This window comes from Eumetopias jubatus, unplaced genomic scaffold, assembly GCF_037043125.1.
Source record: "Eumetopias jubatus isolate StellerSeaLion01/CBP00866 unplaced genomic scaffold, mEumJub1_p1.0 scaffold_2, whole genome shotgun sequence".
NCBI classification, from domain to species: domain Eukaryota; kingdom Metazoa; phylum Chordata; class Mammalia; order Carnivora; family Otariidae; genus Eumetopias; species Eumetopias jubatus.
The window spans coordinates 71,081,716-71,100,902 of NW_028274808.1; the positions used below are offsets into that span (position 1 = coordinate 71,081,716).

Below are 19,187 nucleotides of genomic sequence, written 5' to 3' on the forward strand. Positions count from 1 at the left end.
TTTCTTGTATTAAGCAAAAATCCTCCTTCTCTTAACTCCCTCTTACTGGTCCTAATCTTTCCTTTGAAACTGCATGCAGTGATTTTAATGACCTTCTCCATTACTGGTAATGCATGACCACTTATTACCTTATAAAATATATTTATGCACATTATCTTATTAGAGCTTCGGAACAACCCAGTAAATTAGGTAGCTTATTTATTATTATTTTTGTCTTACAAGTATTCTAAAACATAGAGAAAATAAGTGATTTGCTAGTGATCAAAGCTACAAATAATAAATAATGGATCTGGGTCCATACCCAGATCTTCTGATTCAAAATTCCATGTTTTTTCTATGATACAGTGTTGTCTCAAAATATCCCTTCCGGTTTTAAGTGATGTCCCATAATTTTTTTACTACCTCAGACTATACTCCTCAGCTTCTTCAGTTTCTCAGCTTTGTCAGCCATCCCGCAAGTGGCCTAATTTTCAGTAAGAACAACATTAGTGGTTCTCAACCCAGCGTGTGCCTGCGCGCACGTACAGAGATGCCCATGCAGGGCTTGAACAACATTCGTAGCCTTCTGCTGGTTATATACATGAAGTATTTTGCAATTATAGACAGTCATTGCTCCGGCATTCCACATAGATACTTTTGGTTTATCTGAGTCTCTTGTCTTATGTAAAATTTTATAGAAATATTTTCAAAACCAAATGTGTACACCATTTAGCATTTCAGAGTGTATAGTGGTCAAGTGAAGAATTATGGGCCTCATCCTCATTTTGTACATGGCTGTTTAGTGAAATCAGAAAAATGATTCTCGGGCACCTGGGGGACTCAGTCAGTTAAGCGGCTGCCTCTGACTCAGGTCATGATCCCAGGGGTCCTGGGACCAAGTCCCGCATCAGGCTCCCTGCTTAGCAGGGAGCCTGCTTCTCCCTCTCCCTCTGCCCCCACCCCTGCTCTCTCTCTCTCTGTCAAATAAATAAATAAAATCTTAAAAAAAAAAAAAAAAGAAAAAAGAAAAACGATTCTCTGGGCAGCTGTTAAAGATTCGTAAGTTTTCCTGTCTGCACTCTGTGTTTGGTTAAGGGGAAAACCTCACATCTTCCCAGCTTCATTCACTTTGGTTAGCACAGGAAATAAATGCTTTCAGGTTGGAGCGGTGGACTCAGAAAAACACGCGTATTTCCAAAGTTCACTGAGAAGCTGCTTTACGCAGTTGGTACAGGATTATACCATGCTCTGAATATCAAAGAAAGAGGTTAGCTCGGTGTCAACAATTATATAATTCTATACTTTAAACCCCCAAACAAAACTAACCACTTCCTAGATTGTGAACAGCAGTAGCACAAGCTGAAACCACAGTTGATCCGAGCATCTAAAAACCACAGTTTTGCTGGTACTAGTACTAGTTATAATTATTTCCATATATTCTGCATAAAATCATCAGAAGCCAGAAACTATTTCCACATCAGTGAATAGGAAGGACATTTAGAAAGATGAATTACTTTAAAGTAACCACTGGTGAGAAACAGAAAATAAAAGTGTCATCAGATCACTGCATGAATATTCATACTCTCAGGCTTAAATAAGTGTCTTTAAGACTGATTTCTCTGAGGCTACACTGCTTACGCTTAACATTGCAAGTTCCTCGTGAAGTTAATACTTTTAACCAAATACTCTTCTTCTAGGCTAATCGGTTAGAAAGATGATTAAAATTAGAATTTTAATTTTAGCATTTTTTTTCACATTGCATAAGAAGTAACATATTGAATTCACTGAGATGACTAAATTACCCAAGTGCTTGATTCAAGTAGGGTTTGGGGGCCTGGCTGGGTTTCTGATTAGTGTAGACTATTGTTGAACCTCAGCAACAACATTCTGGAAGTCCTCATTAATCTAAGGACTCGTCGGAGATTCTAGTGATTCTCTGTGGACATTCCCCAAGCTCACCATTTGTTTGTCTTCCTTTGTGTTCAGTGTTTGCTCTGGGCTTTTCTCTGCCCCCATCACCATGGCGTTTGCCTACTGTGACTCCTTCTTCGTGGGTCTCCTCACCTGAGATTTTTGGCAAGCACACCTGATTTAAGAAACTTCTGGAAATATTCAACCACAAAGTTACACCCCCACACCATGAACGGTGTCCACGAATGAAATCCTGTTGTCATTCTAACTGAAACTACTTTTAATTTATATTCAAATGTTCAGTAGTGCTGATGGACAATCATCCTACAGTTTCTCTGCCCATCTTCTCTCCCACTCTCCACAACTGCCATTTTAGAGTTTATTCTCTCTTCAGACCTCTAGCATCATCTCTCCAATCCTCACCCTCAGATGATAATTTTGCTTCCTGTTTCGTAAGAATACGGGCAATCAGAAGAGGACTTTCACCAGCTCTCCCCATGCTCTTTACCCATCTGTCTCATCTGTACCTTGACACCTGGCCTTCCTATGACCTTGGGTGAACCTTGGAGAACTGGGGTGTCTGCCTAATTGCATCCCTTCCATATCCTCTTGTCTCCTCCTCAAGGGGTGCACCTGCATGCTTCTCTCTCTTTCCCTCTCACCCTCTCTCCCTCCCCCTTTCTTTTCCGCGCACATGCACATACGCACCAACCATCTTATTTTTTTGACTTCCTATTGGTTCATTCCCCTCAGCATACAAACATGCTGCTCTTTATCTGGCAGCTCTCCCAGAGAAAATTCTTAATCCTTACAATGACCTACAAGGCCCTTTATCATCTGGCCCCCTGCTATCTCTAACCTCTAATCTAGCCACAGCGTCCCTTGCCTGCTGATCCTTGGATAGACCGGAGGTACTTCCTGCCTCAGATTATTTGCCCTGCCGCTCTGCATACTAGGATGATCCTCCTCAGATAGCCACATGACTTATACTCTATCCTCCTTAAGTCTCTCTCTCTCTCTTTTTCTTTAAAGATTTTATTTATTTATTTGAGAGAGAGAATGAGAGATAGAGAGCACGAGAGGGAAGAGGGTCAGAGGGAGAAGCAGACTCCCTGCTGAGCAGGGAGCCCGATGTGGGACTCGATCCCGGGACTCCAGGATCATGACCTGAGCCGAAGGCAGTCGCCTAACCAACTGAGCCACCCAGGCGCCCTCAAGTCTCTCTTATCCCCTCCCAACTTTACTTACTTTCTACAGTACATCTCACCATCCAATGTTCTGTTTGTTTCATTTACTATATTCCTGGTCTGTTTCTCTCCAGTAGAATATATGCTCCCTAAAGGCATATAAATTTATTTTGTTTGTTGCTGTATCCTCAGCATCTGGCATAGTGTCTGACCCATATTAGATGCTCAGTATGTCAAATAATCGAATGCATTTATATATCGTGTGAATGACCCTTGGATAATTAAGAACCTATTAGTAATGGATGTACCTGTTTATCTATAGGGTAGCAGTCACAGTTTCACATGTTTTATCCCCTTAATATCCTGTATAAACCAGCTGAAACAATGAGGATTTTTAGAAAGCAAGACAGGGGTGAGGAGAATAAAGTTGATTCCAGAACATCAGGCATTTAGGGCAAAGGGTGACAGAGTAGAGGGGTAGGGTAAAAAGCAAGACAAAGGAAAATACATGGAAAGATAGATACCTATAAACTGACCTTGAACTTTGTATCTCCTGAGTATTCTAGCCCTCCCAATCCATGCATTAGATTCCGCATACAGAAAATGGTTATTATTTTAATAATCCATTTAGTTGATTCTGGTTGATAGAATTTTACCTTCTTTAAATATGAGAATGTTATGCTTTTTAGAATCACAGCTCAGTCTCCCTTGTACTGACAAAGCTGTCCAGTAATCTCTTTACTTAATGCTGACTGCTCCCTTTCAAGACTTAGGCAGCCAGTAGGTGCCTTGCATATCAGAGTGACATCTGAAGAGTCTATTTTTAGATGTTTTTTGACCTTAAATTAGGGAACAATGAACAAGATGTTAAGCTAGTTGTTCTTCAGTCTCTTTGCACAAGGCAAATGCAAGAATGTAAATCGTCTTGTTTGCTTTGTAGTTTAGCTCACAGATAATTGTATCACTAAGCTTCTTAGGGCTCATTTCTACATTGTTTCAGTGCACACTAAAATTAACAATATAATAATCATCACTGTATGTACATACATACATGATAATCATTTATTTAACGATCTTCCTATTATGAACATTTAAGTTTTTACTTTATTTTTCCTTTTCTCTATTAATAATGTACAATGAATATCCCTAGAGTGTACCTCCGATTATTTTGTTAGGGTAAAATTCTAAATAAGAAATTATAAGATCTTAGAAAAAGGCCATTTTTAAAGCTTGTGGAAAAATACTGTCAGGTTATCTTTCAGAAATTCTGCGACATTTTACTCTTCCACGCAGTTTATGAGGATGATAGTCTTGCCCTATCTTTACCTGCAGTGGATATTAACCCACCTCTGTCCTCAAATTCCTTTTCTTGTTTTCTTTATTAGGCCCCTTCTTTACTGATTGCAAATGTACACAGATTTCTCCCCTTATTATATTAAGGCTTTTTGGAATCTTCCTTCCCGTAAACCTATTAATCTGTCTCCTTTTTTCTCACCGCCATGCTTAATGAACTTAGTGTTCTATTCACTTTCTCCATTTATGCTTCTTTTTCCTAATTGCTCTCTTTCTTCCTTACCTACTTCAGTGAAACTTCTCTCTACCTGAGGGTATGGAAGACCACCCATTTAATAATTACCGTGGCTTATTTGTATCCCTCTTCCTTCTTGACCTTTCCATCACTTTGATGTTGCTTTCCATCTGCACTTCTCAAAACTGTCCTCCCCTTTGGCTGCAGAATGGCTAATGCCTCCAGGGGCTGCAGGGTGTCTCCCAGTCCCTCTGGCTGCTCTATTTCGGGCATCGGTGTCAGCTCCCAATTTCCTCTCTTTGATTATCTTCTCTTCTCATTTTTTTGTTCTCTTATTCCGTGGCTCGAACTAACATTAAGTGGGTCAATGACTGCAAATCTCTATCGCTAGCCAGTCCTTAGTATTTAGTGCCATGGAAGTATTTGCAGTTGTCCATAGGACGTCTCCATGCCAATCCTCCACAGCTCCTCTACTTAAAATAATTCAACAGGAGCACCTGGGTGGCTCAGCCGTTAAGCATCTGCCTTCGGCTCGGGTCGTGGTCCCATGGTCCTGGGATCGAGCCCCGCATCGGGCTCCCCGCTCGGTGGGAAGCCTGCTTCTCCCTCTCCCACTCCCCCTGCTTGGGTTCCCTCTCTCGCTGTGTCTCTCTCTGTCAAATAAATAAATAAAATCTTTTTTTTAAAAAATGATCCAACGCAAACCTTTTCTTTCTTTCATCCTTCTCTTTTGTCCATGCTCTATAATTATGTCACTCAGCTCGTTCTCTCAAGCTAGACATATATAATAGCTTACTGGGTTCTTCTTTTCCTTACTCCTTATTCCATCAGCTAACAGTTTCTGTTGATTCTACCACAGTTGACACCCTTCCCTTCATTTCTTTTCCTCAACAGTGCTCATCAGATTATAAAGCATACTTTTTAAAAAAATATATTTCATTCATATTTTTTTTCTTCCAGATTTTAAAAGCTACTAGGGATCAGAGTTATCCAGGAGAGGTAAGAAAGTTATCCTCTGCTCTGAAATACGTTCTGGGCAAGCGGGAGAGAGATGTGCGATAATTTCAGTCAGAGTCCTGGGAAATGTGGAAGAGGCTGAGGAGAAAAGCAACCAGCTTAGCAACAGTGGTGCGGAGAGAGAAAAGCGTGGCTAGTGAAAGCCTCCTGGAGGAGTTGAATCTTTACTGATCAGTCACCATCAGCCAAATGAAGAAGGGAGAAAGGTAATTCCTGACAAAGGGAAACAGCACAGACAGAGGGTCCAATTCCCAAGTGTTGTTTATGGCTTCCATCAGAGTCTTCACACCCTTTTCCCCCAGTCTAGAACACCTCCTCACAGGGAAGAGAAGTAGAAAGCCAAAAATATCAACTTGATTGTATCCCACCTTCCTTAAAATTGCTTTGGATTCGCCAGCTGCTTGGTGATTAGATCCAAATTCCATAGCTTGGCACACACAGAGGCCTCCTAATCAATCATAGACCCTCTCTTGCCTCCGCAGCCTCCCCTCCTGACATCTGCTCACCCCCCACCCGCCCCCAAGTGACAGTGCTTCAACCCGGCTCCTCCTCTGCCTTCTAACCCAGCACCATTCTTTCTCCCAGTTCAGGCTCATTATTATTATTATTTTTAAAGATTTTATTTATTTAATAGAGAGAGACACAGCGAGAGAGGGAACACAAGCAGGGGGAGCGGGAGAGGGAGAAACAGGCTTCCTGCCGAGCAGGGAGCCCGATGCGGGTCTCGATCCTAGGACCCTGGGACCATGACCTGAGCCGAAGGCAGTCGCTTAACCAACTGAGCCACCCAGGCGCCCCTCAGGCTCATTATAAATACTGGAAGTGCTTCCTTCTAAGCTGTGTGAGTCCTTTCTTATTCTCTGAGCTCTAGATTAACTTTGACCTCTTTTTTATAGCCTCCCTAATTTTTCCAGGTGGAATGAAGTGCCCTCACGGCACCTCAGGGAAGAGCTGTGGTAGTCCTTACCGAAGGGACACTGGTTTATCCATCAAGGGATAAGAATAGCACAATGGCGATTTATCTTCATCACCTCAGTGCCAGCTCAGAATAGTCATATAACAGTTTGTGAGACGATTTCACTTTTATCTGCCCCCAATTTCAAAGTCATATCTTGCTTATATCAACAGAATATATCAACTTTCTGGTGTGGTTGGGGATAACGGCAGCAACTCTTCACAAGAATATTCTATGCTCTTTTTGGCCTTGAGTGAATTCTTTAGATGTGCCCAGAATTCTGACCATGTAACACAGTTTCATTTTGGTGTAGTGACCAATGTGAAATGGCATCAAGAAAGAACATAAAACTGTTTACACTTTCCTTTTTTGGAGGTGTTCAGATTTGGGGATGAGCTTTGAAGACTTTATGGCCTAGTAGGAATATCAAAGAGTGATTAAAAATATAAAAGCAAGTGACCTAGCACTTGATAATTGTCATCCATATTTTCCTCCATCATTGAAGTGAGCGCTTTTTGCTGAATAGTCACTTTAAAGGAGTTTGTTTTAATATGATCCCACACACTGTAGTTAAGAAAATGGTCACACAGTAGGCCTGACTAGTGAAATCCCGCATTTTCAGTGGGGTTTTATTTGTTTAATTTCACATAAACACTTTATAGGCAAGGAAGAAGGATCCAGAAAACTGAAATTAGAGATGTGAGCCAAGGATATTATTATATTTATTTTTTTTAGTTCCTCAGCATAGAGCTGTTCGTGGCCATAAACATACCTAGACTTGCATTTCCTGAACTTGTTGTTGTGAAATGCCTGTTTCTCTCCTGAGAAGAGCTACTGAATATAAATCTGCTTTAACAGAGAAAGAAGTTTGAACAAGGATTTCCCCTCTGGGGCAGGACAAGCTCTGATTTGCCATGTCAGTGTTATAAGAATGTTGGGTGGGGATATCAGTGAACATTGACTAAATAGGTAATGTCACTCCATACAGCACAAACCAACATAAATCATGAACTAAATTTTTAAGAAAATAATTGTTTATCTTGATTAAAGTTGATATAATGCAATTAATGGAATAGACAATAAAAATGTGTATGGTAATTCCTAATATGTATAATGCTCACTTTTTATTAAAATTTTAAATTATACTATTTTACTTAATCCTTAAAACAATTTTCGAAGGGAGGTGATAGTGTCTCTGCTTTGAACATTTATCCCTACAGACACACACATAGCTAAGGTGTCCACCATGTAATTTACAGAAACACTCAGTTTTCTTTGGCTGGTGGGCATGGCCGTCCTTCTCTGAGGAGAATGTAATTTGCATCATCTGCAGTCTATAGGACAATGACTGAGTGCCTTCTGACCAGATAGAATGTATTCCATGGCAGGATGAATGGCAACTTTCAGAAGGCATGAGTTAAGAGAGGTTTGTCAAATCCACACAAGCTTCTTCCATCAGGTTTTACTGTTGAGTAATCAATAGAATGTTTAAAATAAAAGCCATAATTGAAAGGTGTAAAGTTGAAAAGCAGATACATATTTCTAGAAAAAAATAAAATAATAAAAATATAATGTCTCCCATTTGTGGTAGAACGTGTAAAGCTCTATTATGTAATTCAGTGACAAGGCAAAACAGGAAGGCCGGATAAATTATTGCAGATGGGGGCGCCTGGGTGGCTCAGTTGGTTAAGCGACTGCCTTCGGCTCAGGTCATGATCCTGGAGTCCCAGGATCGAGTCCCACATCGGGCTCCCTGCTCAGCGGGGAGTCTGCTTCTCCCTCTGATCCTCCCCCCTCGCATGCTCTCTCTCTCTCTCTCTCTCATTCTCTCTCTCAAATAAATAAATAAAATCTTAAAAAATAAATTATTAAAAATTATTGCAGATGGTAGCTTGGATTATAAAATGGTAGCAGTGGAGGTGGCAAAAAGTGGTCAGATTCTACACATAGTCAGAAGGTAGAACCAAGATAATTTGATGTGGGATGTGGGGTGTAAGCAAAGGAGAGGCACAAAGGATGACTCCAGATGGTGGAGTTGCCATTTGCTGTGGTAGCAAAAATGTGCAGGTTAGAAATAGGGATTTGATGGTAGTCAGCATGTAAATCACACATAATGCTTTGAAACTATGTGAGATCACTGAAGGAAAGAAAGTACACAAAATAGAAGTGGTCCGAACAATGAGCCTTGGAACACTCCAGCATGTGGAGGCTAAGTGATCTAGAGGAATTAGCAGAGAAGCATCTGTTGGGGTAGGAAGAAAACTTGCAAAGCTACTTGTAAATTAGAATGAAGACTGAGAAAATGGACCATCGGATTCAAGCTAGTGTGTGGAGTGGGGGGTGGGGGGGTCATTGATGACCTTTCTACTTTACATACCTGTGAACTACTTCCATTAGATTATCTTATTCCCCGCCCCACCCCCAGCCATCTCCTGAGGGATCTTTTTTATCACTATCTCCAATTTCAGCTACTTGCTCCCACTCTTCTTATGCTGTCAAGAGATTTTATTTTTTCATTTTTTTAAGATTTTATTAGAACGAGCGGGGAGTGGGGGAGGGGGTGGAGAGCCACACAGGGACTGGATGAGTAGGCGGTAGGCCTCCCCCCGAGCAGGGAGCCCAACATGGGGCTCAATCCCAGGACCCTGAGATCATGACCTGAACCGAAGGCAGACACTTAACCCACTGAGCCACCCAGGCACCCCTGTCAAGAGATTTTAAAATGTGTAACTCTGTGCCATTGTTTATTTCTCAAGAAAGGTCTTCCACCCATACAAAATTCAAATGAAGTTGAGGGTCTTATCTGACTATGAAATTTATTGAACACATAATTGAAAATATCTACCAATATAAAGCATCATTTCTCAGATCTTCACAAAGCATCCTGAAAATTTCCCTTACTGGCTATTGAATGATACATTGAATATTGAATTTCTAAGAGAAATTTCTGTAAGAAAGAGTCTTAAGGATTTGGGGTTGGGGTGGACATTAATTCAAGTGTTTCAGCGAAGGTGTGTTTTTCTTCTAACAGTTCTTAGATTACATTCTCTTTCATTCGGAGTTCCTTACTATTGATCATTTCTCAAATACTGTAACAAAGCAAATTTACAAGCATCCAATGTGATAAGATAAGGAAAAAAGTCATGTGATGCTTTGTTGTCAAACACTTGCAGCTGCTAGATGTTGTTTCAGCTTTTTATGGGCCGTCACATTTTTTGAATCAGAGGAATAATTTTTAAACTCTTAATAGGAAAAAAAAAAACCCTTAATTTTGGTTTTCCACAGATACCACTATGGAAAATGTGCTTGGGAGTATGTTATTTAGTCGTCCCATAGGATTCTAGTTTTCAATATAGATTATTACTTCTAATCCACAGTTTTACCTAGGAAGTGGAAAACTGTGTGTTGACTCTGATTCACCAGCCCACAATCAGCCCACCTCCCGGTAAAGGGTTGGCTCCTGGGAGACCTTCCCCTCTAAGGCATTGGCATCAGGGTGAAATTGTTTTAATTGGGGTGCCTGCAGGCCACAAACGCTTTAGGTGAGGAGGATTTGAGGAGAACAGTGTCATAATTTGTCAATTTAGTCAGAAGGTGGTAATTCTCAAGTTTCATGCTGATAGGAATCAGGCCAATGGCAATTATTTCATCCAGTAATTTAGTAAGAAGCCATGCTTATGAACATAAACGTGACTTTTCTTTAAGGCAACACTTTCGGAAAAGCTAGTCCTCTCTTTTTCTATGTTCGAGCCCTGCCTCTGCTCAGGGTTTGCCCGCAACCAGGAAGCCCTTGGCATTTGCAGGTCAGTTTCAGGTTTGAGCCTTGAAATCCTGCTTTTAAGTTCTGGATGATAAACATTTCTCGCTTTTCCTACTGGCCCATCACTACGATTGCTTGTATAGATATGTCAAGTTTTATTCAATTACCGTGCTCTTTCAGTTAAGAACCTCTCAATATTAAGACTGGGTATGAATACAATCGGCCACCTTCCCTAGGATTTCTCACTTAAATATATAATCTGCATTAGCCACAGAGTATGAAAACATCTGTTCTCCAGTAGGAATGCAAGCATTTGCTTTTCTTTGCCAGCTTAAAAGTAATTTAAAAACATAACCAAGATAGCTTTTTGGATGAGTTCAGATAAGAACTAGGGGAAGGACAAAGAAGCATGTTTAAATGAATTGTTCCAGGGCATTCTTGTGTCTTTAGAGAACCTCTTGTCAGGGGTTCCTGGCAGGCACTTTTGTCTGCATGCCCTGTCTGCTTCCTGAGCTCTTTAAAAGGCAGACCTATATACATTATATCAGCTCAATGTTCTATAAATGCAATTGAGGGCACCCTGAAGAAGTGATGTAACAAGACTGAACCTTTTTTTTTTCTTCTCTTTCAACACCTGGATTATTATTTTGTTATTTGTTTTTCATGACTGCAAGTCATAAAACCTAATCAGCTTTCCTAACCCTTCTGTTAGGTATGAATGAAGTGAAAGGCTCCTTATCAGTTTGAAATGTACTGTATGCAGTTGACTAAGAAAGCTGCAACATAAATCTTTGTAGGCCCTAGAAGTTTTGCAGTAGTTGCTATGCTACTCAGAGTAAACATTTGTACGTGTGTATTTGTCCAGGGAAGATTCATTGTAAATGTTGTATTTTTAAAATTGCACTCGCCACAAAAATCCTAATAAAAAAACAAGCTATGGTTTTTTAGAGATACGTAACTATTTATTGTGAAATGATAAGCAACTCGGATGGTACTATTCCAAACAGGAAGTCAGCTTTTCTTTTTCTAAAAAAGGAAAAGATGATAATAAATGCATAAAATATTTAAAGTAGCCATAATAAAACACAAAAACACTAAAATGTTGATTTTTCAAAAGTTAACACTGGAGAAGTCAAGAAGAGAACTCATTCTTGCAGTCAAACTTGCTGCGTTGAGCTGTAATACTGATTCTCAGATGGCCATTACTTGGTCTGAACACAGGGGCTACCAGTTATTTTTCAACAGTAAAAATAGAAAGACATTTGTTTTTCAGTTATTCCTTGATATTAAATTCACTTTTCATGGTCCGCCGCTCACCAGGATTTGTGTGATGCTGTTTTGTCACTTCTGTGATCCACAGGAGCAAATTCTCAGTGTGGCTTTGTTTTGGCAAGGGAAAAATTACTCTTAACAATAGGGAGGGGAGAATCTCTCCTATAATAGGGAATACTTGGCTTATAAAGGTTAAACTTCACCAGGGCAAGTATTTTGGTCTGTTTTGTTTCCAGTGCCCACCTCAGAAGCTTTTGAATAAATGTGAAGTGATTTAATGGGTATAGTATAAAATTAATCTTTGTTGGCTGCTCTAATAGATCATGAGAAGTTGATGACACCATGCGCTAGTTCACTAGGGCTGCTCTTGCAAAACACCGCAGAGTGGTGGCTTACACAACAGAACTTATTTTCTCAGAATTCTTGAGGCCAGAAGTTCCAGATAAAGGTATCAACAGGATTCGTTTCCTCTGAGGTCTTTCTCTTCGGCTTGTAGATGGCCATTTTCTCCCTGTGGTCTTCACGTGGTCTTTATTCTGTGCGTATCTATAAGCAAATTTCCTCCTCTTCTAAGGACCAGCCATATTGGATTAGGCCCTGCCCAGTGATCTCATTTTAACTGAATTAACCTCTTTAAAGGCCCCATCTCTGAACACAGTCTCGTTCTGAGGTACTAAAGGGTACCTCATTCCATAAGGGGACACAATTCAGCTCACAACACAGCATGTATTTATATGTATTTGAAAACATGCCGATATCAATTCTCTAAACGTGAACCTGTTTCCTTCTGATTTTTAGAACCACACAGCTTCCATTCATACGCTAGATATGTATGCCTCTCTAGGGACATTTGGATTCTTAAAAAGCAGGGTAAACTTGTGTGCACTCTCAGGACAGGAAAAAAAAATCAGTGTCAAATTATCTTAGTTGCAGCATAGGGCAGTGTCTCCCAAAATGTACTGACAATCTAAAGCAACAAGGAAAATTTAAAGAAAAAAAAAAAAAAGAAGTTGAGTTCCACTCCATCACATACTTACTAAGGAGTATGTTTTGTTTTTAAAGCTCTCCAAAATTTTGCTGAAGCCATATTGGACTCTTTTTTTTTCTTTTTTTCTTCTTCTTTTTTTAAATCAAGATATAATTGACATAAAACGTTTTGAATCTAAGTTGTACGATGTGTAAATTTCATACATTTATATACTGTAGTGTGACTACCACTATAGCATTAGCTAATACCTCTCTCACCGTATCCCATGATGATTTTATTTTTGTAGTGAAAACATTTAAGATCTGTTACCATCTTTGAAGTATATTATACAGCATTGTTGACCATAATCACAATGTTACGTATTCTCCAGCACTTATTTTGAACTATAAATTTGTACTCCTTCACCAACATCTTCCCAGCTCACCCATCCCGCCCCCCAGCCCCTGGTAACCACCATTCTATTCTCTGTTTCTACAGGTTCAGCTTTTTTAGATTCTGCGAGTAAAATCATACAGGACTTGTCTTTCTCTGTCTGACTTAGTTCACATAGTATAACGCCCTCAAGTTCCATCCATGTTGTCACAAATGTCAGAATTTCCTTTCTTTCTCATGACTGACTATTATTCCATTGTGGATATACACCACATTTTCGTTATCCATTCATCCATTGATGGATACTTAGGTTGTTGTTTCCATATCTTGGCTATTGTGAATAATGCTGCAGTAAACATAGGGTAAATATATTTCTGATATCCTGTTTTCATTCCTTTGGATATATATCCAGAAATGGGATTGCTGGATGATATGGTAGTTCTCTTTTTAATTCTGTACAGAACCTCCACACTGTCTTCCATAAACAATTTTATGGCTGAACAAATTTACATTCCCACAACAGTGCCTAAGGATTTTTTGGAAATAATACCAAAAGCACAAGTAACAAAAGCCAAAATCTTCAAGTGGGACTATATCAAAATAAAAAGCTTCTGCACGTCAAAGAAACAGTCAACCAAATGAAAAGGCAACCTGTGGAATGGGACAGAACATTTGCAAACCATGTATCAGATAAGGGGTTCATATCCACAATATATCAAGAACTCATACAACTCAATAACCAAAACCAAACAATCTGATTTAAAGAAAAATGGGCAGAGAATCTGAATAGATTTTTTTTGTTTTTTTTTTTCAAAGCAGACATCCAAATGGCTAACAGTACATGAAAAGATGCTTAACATTGCTAGTCATCAGGGAAATGCAAATCAAAACCACAATGAGATATCACCTCACACCAGTTAGAATGGCTGTCATCAAGAGGACAGGAGACGAGTGTTGGCAAGGATGTGGAGAAAATGAACCCTCTCGTTTCTCACAATTATATAGAATTCTTAAACTTAAAACCTGGAAAGAAACTTAAAGGTGACTGAGTTTAGCAGGTGTTGCTTTACAGAGGAGGAAACTGAGGCTCAGGGGGCTTATCGTACCTGCCCAACTGCTCTTCCCTGAATGTGAGCAGCTCCAGGATTAGAGTCTAGACTCACTGACTCTTGATTAGGGCTCTTCTCTCACGTCATGCTGTCATTCAGAATGACTTTCACCAGGAAACTCAAAAGACCTCATTTTGTTTAGGACCCTTCTTAGTACATGGCACTGACATTTTAGAAATGCACTGTTTGACAGGACACCTCACTGCATAGAGATTTCAGATCTCCTTCCACTCTTTCGCCATCTATCCCTCCAAGTCATACACCCGAACATCTAGGCTGGGACTACACAGTCACCAGGTTGTCACTGCTACCCTGCATGTAATGGCAGAAAAGCTTTTTTCTGGTTCACTAAGGGTGTTGATTTAGTTTACGTGACAGAACACTGAGAAACTGTGCCTTCTATTACTGACCAGTATCATCCACTAAATAGTCCTAGGGCAACCCATAACTTAGTAATAAGTATCTCTTTTCATGGTGAATAGAAGAGAAAGGAAGTGGAGAGTGTGCAGATCCAATTCAACTGAAGGCACTTAGCCCAACATAAGTATTTTTAAATACAAAAGATATTCTTAGAATTCTTTTGACACTAAATCTTGAAAAGGCTATGACTTAGACTAAAAAGAGTAGTTTTTGGTTAGAGGAAAAATTAAAACTTAAAAAAATCAGAGGACATTTTTTTTCCTCTAGCTTCTTTTTTTCCATCGCTCCCCCTTTTCTCTGAGAATCCCTTTAGACAACTTAGAAAAGCAGAACTACAAAAGTGAACAACTTGGTTGTTCCCTGAACCAGTGGGTGCGGTTAAGAGTCATGAGAAAGCCCTTAAATGAAAGCACTACTTCCTCTGTTCTGTCCAAAGATTGATTCTTAGAATCCAGGGGAAGCAAGTTTTGGGGTGGGACTGCTGTGTGGTTGGGTGTGGGTGTGTGTGTGTGTGTGTGTGTGTGTGTGTGTGTGTATAAAATAAGTTATTTTAATTTAAATATTTAGAAACTTGGAAATTTATGACGTCAACCAATATATGTATGCAGTAATGTGTGCTAAGTTGTGTTCTCCCAATCCTTGTCATTTCAGGGGATTGATATTCTAATATTTCATTGAACCCAAGGTGTCCAAATTTTGTTTGTTCAATATTACAGGCTTATTTTGTTTTGCTTTCTTTTGTATAAATACTTTGAACCTTTAGCTCAGCAGTGTTGATTTCAGTTGGATTTCAGTTGGAACTTTTCATTGCTTCAAAAGTAATGCTCTATGCAGAGACTCTCAAATAAACATGGAAACAAAATAAGCCAACCCATGCTTGGATTATGATCTAATTGAAAATAGCTTAAATAACAATTTTATATCATACCTAAAATATACATCTGCATTCTGACATTTTAATGAAGAATATCTTTTTGCTTTAGCTTTCTACTTTTACTCTCAGTGTGCAGATCATGACACGTTTGATTTGTTTTATATCGTCATAGTTATGAGTAATAACTCAGTTATTCTTTGAGTATTACCGACCGTTAATTTTCACTTTATATAAACATACATTTTGGCTTATCTTTTAAAAATCTGCAAAACATTTGCATTAACCTTTTCACATTATAAATTTAATCAGTAGTACCAAATTGGTTGAATTAACACTGAAAGCTTTTATTAGAAAATTGTTTATTTATATCCATAATATAGTTATCAACTATAATAGTACTCTCTGTCAAAGAAATTTTGCATTTCTTAGACAACTAAAAAAATACTGGGAGTAAATAGAAATGTATTACATTTGGTTTCTACTCTCAAAAGTTGGACAGAATAATTGAAAACATGTTAGTGCTAATAATATTTTAGCCAGACTCTTGATATTACTGAAATTAGATCTTTAAGAATGAAATCAGTGTTGACCCAAGACTGCCACATTCATTTCTGCTCATTACGTTGTATAAAAATGCCCCCCTTCCTGTGGGCAGAGAGGGCTCTGCACCCATAAAGCTATGAGCCCCAGCAGGGGGATATGCCTGCCCCAGAGAACAATGTTTTTGTTGTTGTTGTTGTTGTTGTTGTTGTTGTTTTGGTCCACTTTCTAATTTACAGAACAGCTTCTGCTTTTCAAACCATGTGCCCAAGGGATAGCCCAGAAAGGGGATCTTTTTCAAATTGACACAATTGAGATATATGGCCAACGATGGCCCTGTTAATGAAATTTTCATGGATGAATCATGTTTCAAGAAAGACCATTATAAATGGTAAAGATTTACTGTGTGGATCACAGGAGGGAGGGTTTTGCATATGGGGAAGGAGAGCAGTATTTAGCACGGGTAGAGGTACAAGGTCTGCGATGAATATGACATGTGCAGTAGTTAGTGAAGAGACTGGATTGATTGGAACAAAATGTGCATGTCTTTGATGAGTAGAGGATTAGTTGGGAAAGGTGAGCAGAGGTCAGATTGTGAGGATCCTGAGTGCAGGGTAAGGAATTTGGATTTTATCCTCTAGATGAGAAATCACTCTAGGCATTTGTCCAAATTCATCACATGATCAGTGATAACTTATTTTAGGTAGATTAACCCAGGGTTATGCAGCTGAGAATAAAGGTAATAAGGAAAGACTGAAGGCATGTCAACAAAGTTAACCGCTGCTATAAATAGTACATTGTTTCCAGTATCTGGCCCAGGGTGCAAGTAATCAGGATGAAATGGAAGAGCTTGTATGATAGTTATTAAAATTATTATAACAAATGTTATAACTTTTACTGGATCTCTAAAAGGAACCTATATTTATTATAAAATGTAAAAAATAGGACATGTGTGTTGTATATATTTATGTATATTGAATCGAGGCATAGTTATATAGCTGGGGGATTTTTTTTGCCATTTACTACATTGTAGGCGTTCCTTTTGTTAATAAGAATTCTTAGAGGATCTAATTTTTAATGACTATACACCATTTCAGTTTGAGTACATTATAAGTAACTATTCCAATATTATAAGTTTAGATTTGTTATCAACTTTCTGTTATTGTAAATACTACTGTAATGAACATCAGTTGACATAAATGTCTTATTCCACACTCTTTCTCTCCCCTCCTCTGCAAAATTAATAATAATAAATAAAAGTAATAACAAAAAATAAGTTGAGCACTTGCTCATGTATTTATTTCGCCTATTTTGATTTCAGTTCTGATCTACCACTCCCTGCCTTTAGTCTGCTTTTTAAAAGTCGGTGGTTGTGGGGGCAGGTTTGTCATTGAACTTTTATTGAATTATTGTCTCATTTGTTGCTTACCATTTAAAATGATGTATTTTAATCCATTGCTCTATACCTGCGCATTTAGATTATTTTGTATTTTTCTCTATTTCAAACAACACTGTGATGAATATCATTGCACATATTTCCATGTGCACAAATAAAAGGATGTAAACCTCAAAAGTGAATTACAGAGACACGGATCATATAAATCTTTTATTCTAATATCCTGTGCGCATCCATTAAATCAGCTGAAGTGGTTGTACCAATTTATGCTCACTTCTGCAGGCAGAACAGAGAAATTCCAAGTTACCCACATCCTCGGCAATCCTTTCTTTTAAATCCTTGCCAAACTCACGTATGTGAAATAGTATTTCCTTTTTTGTATGTAAAATAATACCTCACTTTGTTTTGCATTTCTCTGATAACTAGTGAATTTTAGCATGCTTTTGTATGTTGATTGGCCATTCAAGCCTCTTGTCTGGAATTTGCCCATTCTCTATTTAGTTGTTGGGGTTTTTTGTATATTCTGGACACTCATCCTGTGACATGTCATTCATCAGGCCGTTCTCCCAGTGTCTTTTAATCCTGTTTACCATAAAAGGTATGGACAAATGTATCAAAGTTGTTTTTTACGGTGTGGGTGTTCTCTGTCTTGACTAACAAGTTCTTCTCCAATGTGAAAGGCTTTTCACCTATGTTTTGTTCTAATTCTTCACGGGTTACTTACTTTATATTAAGTTTTTAATTTGTCTGACACTCATTTGCATAACTACCTGGTGAGTTTCCAGATTGAGGAAAATGAAAAGTGAAAAACAAAAGAAAAATTGGGTAAACAGTATCATAGTTTCCATTGTAAGTCCCTAATTGAACCTTAGAGACATTTTCCTTTTTCTTTAAACAACAGATATCCACATCCGCCATGGTTTGTGATGATGAAGGTTAATGTCTTTCTCATTGACTGCACAGAGCTCTATTGGAATTCATCTACATGAAGTCTTTGCAGGGCAATTACTTCTAATTTGGTTTGAATACAATTTCACTTCCCTTGCGTTTTCAGCCTCAGTTTACCTTACTTCATGCATAAGTCCAGAAGAAATCCATTGTCATTTTTAAAACAGTTAACATAAGATTCATTTTACTTTCAGCAGTTCACGGAGGCTGTGAGCCCTTCCGTGTTACCCCCTTCAGCTTTGCCCTTGGATCTGCTGAATAATGCTGTCACTGCCTTTAGTACCTTGGAAGATCTCATTCGGTATCTTGAACCAGACAGATGGCAGTTGGACTTGGAAGACCTATATAGGCCAACCTGGCAACTTCTGGGCAAGGCTTTTGTTTTTGGAAGAAAATCCAGAGGTAAGTTCTCTCTTCAGATTAGAACCAACCTCATTTAATTTTCTTAGCAATTTTAGTGTTCCAGATTCTTCTACATTACCTTATAAGGAGTATAGCTTAAATTCTTCCGTGATATATGTAAACAACCCATTTTTGTAATATTTGAGCATATTTACACATTAAATAAGAATGCACACAAAAAGAAGCAACTGTAATTCAGGGGGTTTGGAAGATTAAAAGGAATACTTTTGCTAAAAATTCTTGTGATTTCTTTAGTTCAAAAATACATTTTGATGAAGTCCTCTAAGTATGTTTCATGAGAATCATTGTTTATTCAAATCTAATATTTGGGGTATATTGATTTAGAGATTCAAGAGAGATTACCTTAGTGCTAAACCAGATTTGGGCATTAGAAAAGGGAAAGAAATAAAAATCATCACCTACCATGTCCCCGTGGGTCAGGGTTATATCAATTTCCATCTCCTAAGCCTACAAACTTCTATAAATAATATGGAAAATAACAGGGGTTCATCATAAAATGGAATTAGGA

General features: G+C 38.6%; 1 protein-coding gene across 2 annotated transcripts in view; it reads left to right on the forward strand.

The window, feature by feature from the left end:
* The window catches only part of PDGFC (platelet derived growth factor C), a 200,649-nt gene that overhangs the window by 168,979 nt on the left and 12,483 nt on the right, over window positions 1-19,187 (forward strand). Inside the window, exon 4 of one of the 2 annotated variants that reach the window (XM_028104367.2) lies at window positions 18,451-18,658. In XM_028104367.2, coding sequence (XP_027960168.1) covers window positions 18,451-18,658 — 208 coding nt within the window. The remainder of the gene's footprint in view (window positions 1-18,450; window positions 18,659-19,187) is intronic. The other variant, XM_028104369.2, reaches the window with a different exon arrangement.